The 9259-nt window shown below is 40.1% G+C and overlaps 1 protein-coding gene across 1 annotated transcript in view; it reads left to right on the forward strand.

The window, feature by feature from the left end:
- The window catches only part of GLIS1 (GLIS family zinc finger 1), a 196485-nt gene extending 189321 nt beyond the window's left edge, over nt 1-7164 (forward strand). The window contains exons 10-11 of the mRNA XM_082053857.1: nt 3779-3946; nt 6473-7164. Of these exons, the coding sequence (XP_081909983.1) occupies nt 3779-3946; nt 6473-6609 (305 nt within the window). The 3' untranslated portion in view covers nt 6610-7164. The remainder of the gene's footprint in view (nt 1-3778; nt 3947-6472) is intronic.
- The last annotated feature ends 2095 nt before the right edge of the window (nt 7165-9259 follow it).

The following is a 9259-nucleotide window of genomic DNA, read 5'->3' on the forward strand; positions in this document are numbered from 1 at the left end:
AAACAACCATATATGGTTGTTAATTGAACTATTAGTTATGGGATTTTAATCGTATCTTAATTCCTAATACTTTCTGTGTAAAGCATTTCAAAAAATCTAAACGAAACACAAGTAAATGGCATGAACTGAAAGCACCTTTATTTCATACCGTGCATTTTTAAAATGTATAAATGCAGTAAAACTCTGTCCTGTACTGCATATGAAAATCAAACTTTGTATTGCCTGCAGGCAACAAGTTTTATTTCCTGTGGTTGTGTAAAATGAACAAAACCTTATATGGTAAGAGCACCCATTGTTATAATAGTCCTTGTGGCTGCTTTAACTCACATGGCCTTTGCATCGCTTGTGTAAAGACTATGGCTTTTGGGAACAGCATTTAAACAAGCTGCAATTTCCCTTTCAAATAGTGTAAAAAATCGTGAGGCTCAGATCCTCTGGAGTGACTGGCCTCTTGAGCTGTGCCAGGTTACTGAAGGCCATCAGCAAGAGCCAACCAACCTGGTACCAAAAGAAACTCTCCAATTGTGCCTCTGAAGCGGTGGGTGGGAGTATGGAAAGTGTATTAAAAAGCCATGTAAAAAATCTTAAGTGACACAGCAACTCCCTGGTCCTGCAGTCCTTCAAGCTGGAGGCATGCAATTGCAGTCAATCCAAGACTCATTTCAAATACACCTTTGAATACTGCAAGCACAATTCTTCCCACCTAGATGGTGTTTCATGCCCAGTTTAAGGGCAGGGAACAGCAACAAATTCTTCCTATGCATCCTAGAATGCCTTGTAAAGTCTCTGTCTCATTCTTATAGGGTCCCACTACCTCATTGTTTCTATGAAATTAATGAAAAAGGAAGTAAGCTTGCATTACCCTGCTCGGGTCAGAAGGGTTAAAGGTCCCATTTTAGTGTCATGATTTGTTTTACATGACCAATGTTCTTGCTGCAATCTTTCCCTTCCTCCATCTTTTATCTTTAGTTTGCTACCTGCATTTATCACATCTGCAAGAATATTAGAACAAGAATGGTGGCTTTCTCTGTATTTTCTTTGTGAAGCGCTCACAGAAATTTGGTCCTGGTGAATACAACAGTGCAGTAACACTAGTATTTTCCTACATTGTGTCTCTTTGTTGGATAGTTCCAGTAAAACCTTTTGTGCTGCCTTTTCAGATTATCACACAGTGAAACTGAGGGGCAGCTACTGCAACCCAAAGGAGAATTTGATTGCTTATGGCAGTTCTTTTGCAGACTTTTGACTCTGAGGCAGTTCTTTACCTCATGTATTTTTTCCTGAGCAGCTAGACAGTGTAACTTAAAACACTTCAAAAGAAAGCCTTACCCATAGGCCTTGAGAAAACCCTGGATCCAACTAGTTTCAATCCAGTTCTGTCATGGTTGGCTGTTCTCTGATTTTCTAAGCCACTGTTCCAGCCCTGTAGATCATAAAGATATTTAATTGATTTAACAAAGGCAAACCTGGGACCATGACGACAGGGCAGCAATTACAGAGACAGAAAAAAATACACATCATGCCTTCCCTAGAAGTGATGTCTATAGCAGACTTTCTGGAAAAAATTCATTTTTTTCTCTAGGAATGCATATAAGTGCTCTCTGCAACCAGTTACACCTCATCTGAAGACAAGTGTCTCATTTTTTTTCACTGCTCATCTCAAAAGGATATATTTTTAGAAGGTTTACAGGAGTGTTTTATAAACAGAAAAGTCAGGATAATAATCAAAAGCTAGTCAATACAGCACTGTACCTAAAACCACATCAAAAGATGGCTTTGCAACCTCTAGCAAGAGCTGTTTGGGTTTTTTGAGACAGACTTTCCAGGCAGTAAATAGAGGTGGCTGTCTACTCTGAGGAAGGACATGCATAATTTAATACTTAGCTTTCCAAATTTCTGGGCCTTCTACATAGCAGCACATATGAACAGCTTTGGTATAGTGTGCAGTGCCGTTATCTGATATCATCATCCGTTAGTATTTCAACAGTCATGGATATCAACAATTTAGGTATTTTGTGGTGGAGGATCACAGGTTCTCAAGAAATGACTCATCTAATCCTTGCAGATTCTGCCAAAACACATATTAAACTGTGACACTTCAGAGCAGATTTTTCACCACTCGATGAGTTCATTGCATATCTACTAAAGAATTGCCTCAGCATTATTTATTACCACCTTAGAAAAACATGGCCAGAAGGAACAGACAGACCCTGAGCTTTGCCTGATATTATCTATTTGGTCAAACTTTGGTTATAAAGGGAAAAGGTGGAAAAAGACAGGAGATCTTAACAGGAAAAAGCTTATACCCTGCATGATTTGTAAGGGGAAAATTCCACCCTGTACAGCACTGGGTGCTCTGGTGGTAGGCACGGGTGTTTAATTTCTGAACAAACTGTCTGAATAGCTGCACAAGTTGCCCAGCAAGCCAAGTCTTCCACCAGTGAGTGGAGCTGTGCTGATGTCTCTCATCAGCTGAAGATCTGGTTGTGGCTGTGTTAGACTGAACTACCAGGGATTTTTGCAGTAGTTCCTTAGGAGCGGTTTCAGTCTGAGTAAGTCCAAGGGAAGAAAAACAACAATTAGAGGAAAATCCACATTCTACTAAACTTTAAGCCTGACTTGATTGACTTCAGCTGCATATAAGGGAAGGAGCATCATTTCAGAAGGCACTTTCAGAGAAGGTAGGAGAAGAGACAGTTAATATGAATATGTAAATAGCATGTGATGAACTTGGAATCAGGAAGAAGTTATTGAGTCAGGAGGAAGGAAGACAACTAAATCAGCCAGTGGTTGGTATAAATCTTGTGGCATGCTTTGAGGTCACCCTTATTGGAGCAAGTAACATTTTCTTTTAGGATGTTGGCACAAACTTGTAAGTTGTAAAATTCCTCAGCAATTCATTTATACTTAATTATTAAATATCTTCTTTTGTTGTATACAGCTCATTCATACCTTTTGTTGGCAAAAAAACAAACTGCTGGTCCCCTGGTAGTATGATACTTTAAAAAAATAGCAGGACATAATAAATGTAGGGTATGTACATGAGGGACAAAAGCCAACATGCCCCAAAAGCAGAATGACTGAGGCAGTCAGAGACCATACATAGTTACCTCGGCACTTTTCAGAAGCACGAATAGCCTCTAGCTGGGCTAGAAGTCTTCACCTGACATCCATGTGGAGTCAGTCCTGCACCTCTAGTTCAATTTTACTTGCAGACTATGGCCCCTATGTTCAGTGAAAGGGGTTTCATTTGAAATAAGAGCAGTCTGAGAAAGGAGAGGTTTAAGGTACTCTTAGAGGTATTTCTAATAAATAATGCTGTCTCCAGCAGTGCATAACGCACACTAGATGGGAAAAGACTTAACTGAAAACAAAGCAGTGCTATTCATTTAAATAGTGCATTATTGTATTTAAATTAAAAGTAATTCATTATAGACACATTCCCTAAGGAGTTCAGCATCCTGGACCTGATCCAGTGAGTACTTAGACTTAGCTTTGAACACAAGTGGGCTGTTGACTGTGTTCAGCTGATCTATTGCTTGAAATCAAGCACATCCTTGAGATTTTTGCTTGATGGGGATCACAGTCCACAGCACCTTGTGGGACTGAGTCTGATGCAGCCTTTATATTATTACGCCTTACAGAATAGCATGATCATTTTTCCATAGTTAAAACGGAGGAACTAAAAACCCCCACAATAGTAATGAAATACTGTGACAGAAATGGAGCTAATACCACTGCAGTAGTATTAAAATGTGTGTGCAATATCTGTTTTCAGGTTACCAAGGCAGCTTTCACTCAATACAGAACTGTTTCCACTACGGAGACTGCTACAGAACAATGGACCAATCTGTCACCAGTGATGTGCTCACAGGGGAATCCCATTGCTTTAATCCTCTGAGACAGAATGGCTATCACATACTCAGCACACCTCTAGCTTCAACAGGTAATTTATTCTGTCTATAAAGAATTATCCCTATGATATTTTTAGCAGGAGGAGAAAAGAACACACTCTATAGTCAATGATGTTATTACAAAAATGTTTGCATAAAAAAACACAGTCACTGAAATTCATTGGCATCTAGAAGAATCCCAAAAGGAAAGCAAATTTGTTTTCTTTAATCCTCCTGTATTTGATGGACAAATTCTCCTTCTGTTCTACTGGATGTCTCAGGCAACACACACCTTCAGAAGCGCTGACAAAAAAGACACCTCTCACATTTATTGTGTTGGCTGTTCACTGCATATGTCTTCAGGTAGGCTCTGGCAGGCTTTTTAAAATCAGATCAAAGTTAAGAAGATCATTAGCACAACTCTGAAGAAAATAGCAGCAGCAAGAACTTCCTGTCCATGTAAGAATTAAAGGATGGCTTTGTTTTGCAAGGCTGACATTTACAAAATGGAAAGGCACTGCTTTGATAGGTTCAGCTAAAAATATTTGTTAGTTACATTTTGTTCAGAAGTTCCTTTGTGTTTGTGCTGTTGCACATTCATGGCAATTGTATTTTCCTGTTCATTTGCATAATGTAAAATTTGCAACAAGTTATTATAGCTAGATTACTATAATACTTTAAGTATTCGTTTTTATGAAGCTTTTTTCCTACTTTTAAAACCACAATTAAGAATTGGCAGAATTACTGAAATCAAACAAAATGTGAGTATTGTCAGAGCCACAAAACACCAACATTTACTGCAATCTTCACTTACGTATCTCCAAGAAATTTTTCGTTATGTCTGAATTCAGGAGGGCATCTTGGTTAAGGATGATACTGAAAACAGACGGTTAAATGCTTTTTGAAATGGGGCCTAAGGCAGACTACAAAAATGAGAGTTGACTTTCCTGTTTGTTTCATATTAAAGGAGACTCTGCTCAGAGAAAGCGTGCATGCATTTGTCTGTTGTTCCATGCTAGAAGGTGTATGCATCAGTAACGAACACAAGAGAAAAGTTTAAGATGAAGTTTCAACTTCAACTTTGAATTCTTTTGTTTTATTCATAAGTTTGATGTTACTAAAACATAGTTTTTTCATGCTAACATCAAATTTCAAGTTCAGATTGACAGCCTGCAGTATTTAAAGAACAGACTAAATAAACTTTCCAAAAGAAATTGTAGGAGCAAAGAATAATACTATGGCAAGACACCAACTTCAACAACAGCTGATTTTTCTGTCTGGGGCTAAACTATTATGAAATGTTTCTGTGTAATATTTTTGTTTTTAGAGTGGTTATTGAGGTATGCAAATACTTAAAAGGCTGAAATATAAATATTTATGAAATATATAAATCTTATCTTTTTGTGCGTAAAAATAGAACCGTTCAGGTTTGCAAGATTCATCAAGGCTATGCATTAATTTTTTCAGGCTTTTATAGCACCATTAATATTAAATGAGATCTCATCTCACAGGAATGCCAAATGTGACTGGCAAACAGCTGTTCCATGAATCACATTAACAGTCAATAAATTTTTATTTTCTGTTCAGGACTTTGGATAGTTTACTCTATGTGGAATCTAATAATGATTTCTGGGGTGTATGCTTATCTTGGGTTTTGTCCATCTGTGGTTGTGTATCTACCCAGTATACAGGCTCATCAAATAGAAATTAGCATAACATAAACACTCGCAAAAGTTATCAAAATATTGGTCACTCCACTTGGACTGACACAGCACAGGGCAAATAAACAGGCCAAGTTCGTCTTCCAGAGACTTGGGACGTACACCGCATGCCAGATTTCTGCAGACAGCAGAATTTGACCTGTAAACTAACAGTAAATTAATACGTCATAGGAAAATGCAGAAATGTAAATAAGTAGAGAATTTGGTCTTGAATAATAAAAAACATACCTAATAGTAAAATACCTATAATTAAGTTCTAAGGAGTGAGCCAATGGTTCCTTCTGAAAGCAGGACTGGCCCCGCAAGACTACAGGATCTGTCATTACTGCTGGTGGTGCAGTACTGCACAGCCTGCAGGCTTTTAGTTGAGCCTGGTCCAGCGTCTGATTCAGCCACATCTAGACACTTGCTGCAGATCTAAAGATCTTAAGATCTTCTGGCTCTCCAGAACAGCTGGGAGACACATGGAACGTTTTTCCTAAGTGCCATTAAAAGGAAAAACACGTAAAATAAGGACTGCATCACTTAATGCACACTCACTAGGATCCTTGCCCACTCATTGTTTTGACATCCTATTCAGATGAGTGTAAAGTCCCAAGAGAGTAATGCTCTGATACTTGCACTTCACTTGCAAATGCGTAGCTTTCCGCAGAAATGAATGGGAGCTTCATCTACTATGACACAAATGCCCATGGAGATTAGTTTGTGTATCTCCTGGGTAAGACTTTGATGGTAAACACTATTGTCTTTTCATTAACGCTGGGCTGTACTGTATAATCCCAGGCCTCAAAACTATGCTTCCTTCCTTATATGTACTGTGTTACTAAATCATATCCATACAACTTGTCGCGCTTTCAGGCTATGATGCAATCACTGAAGCACAGTGTGTATCTGAAGACATGGTCTCAAACGGAACCGATGACAATGGATTCTTCCAAAACGGCGCCTTTGATCACTGCTTGAATCACATTCCTTCCATATATACAGACACCTAAGAGCAGTGCTGACCTTGTTTCCTTTATTATTCCTATAACTGTGTATGTAATAACCAAGGTGTTGTTCAAGTACTTTTATTTAGTCTGTATCCCTATATGTGCTCATTTAAATAAACACCTCACATTTACCAAAACATTTTATACATGAATAGTCTGTATAAGATAATATTGGAACCAGTTCCTTTGCTATGGCACTTTGAAATTAATGCTTTAAGGGAATGAGGAGCATTTCAAGCAGCTTGTTTTGTAAGTTCTCTCAGTAAAATGTAAATGTAAGTTATATAATAAACTTGTAAAGAAGGGGCTTTTTTCCTGAGAAACATGTTTCAATTTGAGAATGTTGTTTCCTTTAATCAGTTTTCATTTAACTTGTTTGTCAATTCTTCTTTTTTTTTTTTTTTTTTTGTTAACTATAAGGATTTTTTTAATCACAGACCTCATGTATATAAAGATCTTCATTTGCTCAGCTGGTTTTATATTTTCAGTTTTACAAAGAAAGCATTAAAAACTGGAAACAAGTGTCCTGTCATTTCTTAACATCATTGGTCTGCCTGATAAATCTTAATATTATGTTCTTAAAATGCCTGAGAGTGATTTAAACAAAACAGTGACATTTCAGTAACTGTGAAATTAAAGCAGCCCAAGTGTACATGAAGAAAACCAAGGGGCATGCAGACTTTCAGTGAAAGGGCCAGAAGCCTTGTAGTGTGGGGCAGCATGGTGGGCTGGCTTCCCGGTGCTACGTGCCCGCAGCTCTGCACCATCTCCCAGCCTTCTTGCTGCCCTTGCCGTTGTGGGTACATCAGCACATGCAGCTGTCCCAGCAGCGTAGGGAAAAATAAAATGCAGCTGCGGTTGGCTTTTTGCGTCCAAAAGTAAATGCACGGCCTCATCCCATCTGAGATCCGTGGCACATTCACACTGCACAAACATTGAGTATGGGGCAAGTCACCTCATTTCTCCCTTCACAAGAGCTGGCAGCCACTGTGAACTCTCCATTTCAGGCACAGGCTTGAGAGAAGAGCAGGATGCCTTCGGAGGACTTTCCTCCATCCAAAGCACTTTTAATCAGTGGCTTCCAGAGGTCACCTGCAGTAGTTTGGATCCCTGTCACTGTGGCCCTGGCCCCACTGGGCTGCATTTCCCAGCCCAGTGGTGACTCCTGGGGAGAAGCAGGCATCCTGCAAGAGAACAGACACTCCCAACGTGTGCCAAGACATACACATTAAGACGTGAGCTCCTGAAAATGTCCCATGGTGGTTTGGGAGAACAATAAGGAAAAACTGAAAAAAAAAAAAAAAAAAAAAAAAAATCGTTCTCATTTACAAACCATTGCTAGTTGGGCTTAATAAGACACCCCAGGAGCAATGTATGGTTATCTGAATGGCTTTATCTGTCTAATACACAAACCCCAAACTCAGGAAATGCTGCTGCATGCAGAACCTGCTGTCCTGCAGGTCTGGGTGCAGCCTCATGAAGGAAAATGCCTTGGCAGTTTGGGTTAAATTAAGATGTGCCACATCCCTGGGGAGACACAGCATCAACTTTGCTCTTGTACAGTAAATGGAAACAAATGAAAATGAATGTCCTAGCTGCCCTTGGCAGTGTCCAGCTGTGACTGGCTGGGCCTCCTGCACCTGATTCCAGAGGGCTTGAGCTTGGCCACAGGGCAGAGCTCTGGTGAAAAGGCTGAAGGACATTTTTACAGCAGGTCCCAGAGTGACCAAGCCTACACCAGCAACAAGCCTTTCCCACAAGCCAGTTCCCACGTGACTGCATCTGCAGCAGCAGAGGTGTCACGCCAGGCACATGGCAGCCTGAGGAATACTGTCCTGTGCCCACTCGAACCAGGGCAGCACACCTGAATTGCTGCTGGTGCCTGGGAAGTTTTTCACTGCCAGGCAAATCTTCACTAAAGGATGTCCAGACTGAGCCCCAGCTGATGTCTGACAAATACCCCTTCATTTAGAGCTCAAATTTACCCAAGCTACCATGAGACACCACTGAAAACTTCACACTGGGTTAAAACCTCTGAGTGACTCAGGACAGTATTTTCTTTTTTTCCTCTCTTCTACCTGTTACCAGGAGCTGCTGGGCAGCGCTGTGCCAATGCAGTCCTGCCAAGGCCCTTCCCTTGTGCCAGGCATGCCAGTGCCAAGCCCCATCTATTAACTTCTCAGGCCTGTAATCCAATTAGCTGCTACCCAGAGAACAGCCCAAAACAAGAAGCTGCTGGAAGATTTCTTGTCTCCCCCACCCCTAAAGGACTGACAGAAAAATGTCAAGCACCTGGCTTCAGCAAAATGGCAAGTTCCACAGGAAAAAAAAAAAAAAAAAGCTAAATTCAATGGCATGTTAAGAAAATATCAAATTTTGCAGCTGCATATTCAGAATACAAAGAGCAGGCACCAATCTGAATGGGGTGATTCTTTGGCAGCATTTGCAGAAGTGGCATTACTGGGTCCACAGGACTGAGGTTCCCCTTACGGTCACGGAGTTATACAGCTACAATGGAGATAGATAGATAGATAGATAGATAGATAGATAGATAGATAGATAGATAGATAGATAGATAGATAGATTGATTTAAGCACAATTTGGTGGCAACGTGTGAACCCTGCAGTCAAAGTACTGGGGAAAACACAGTAGC

The sequence above is a fragment of the Streptopelia decaocto genome, assembly GCF_964273445.1.
Source record: "Streptopelia decaocto genome assembly, chromosome: 5".
In the NCBI taxonomy this organism is placed as follows: domain Eukaryota; kingdom Metazoa; phylum Chordata; class Aves; order Columbiformes; family Columbidae; genus Streptopelia; species Streptopelia decaocto.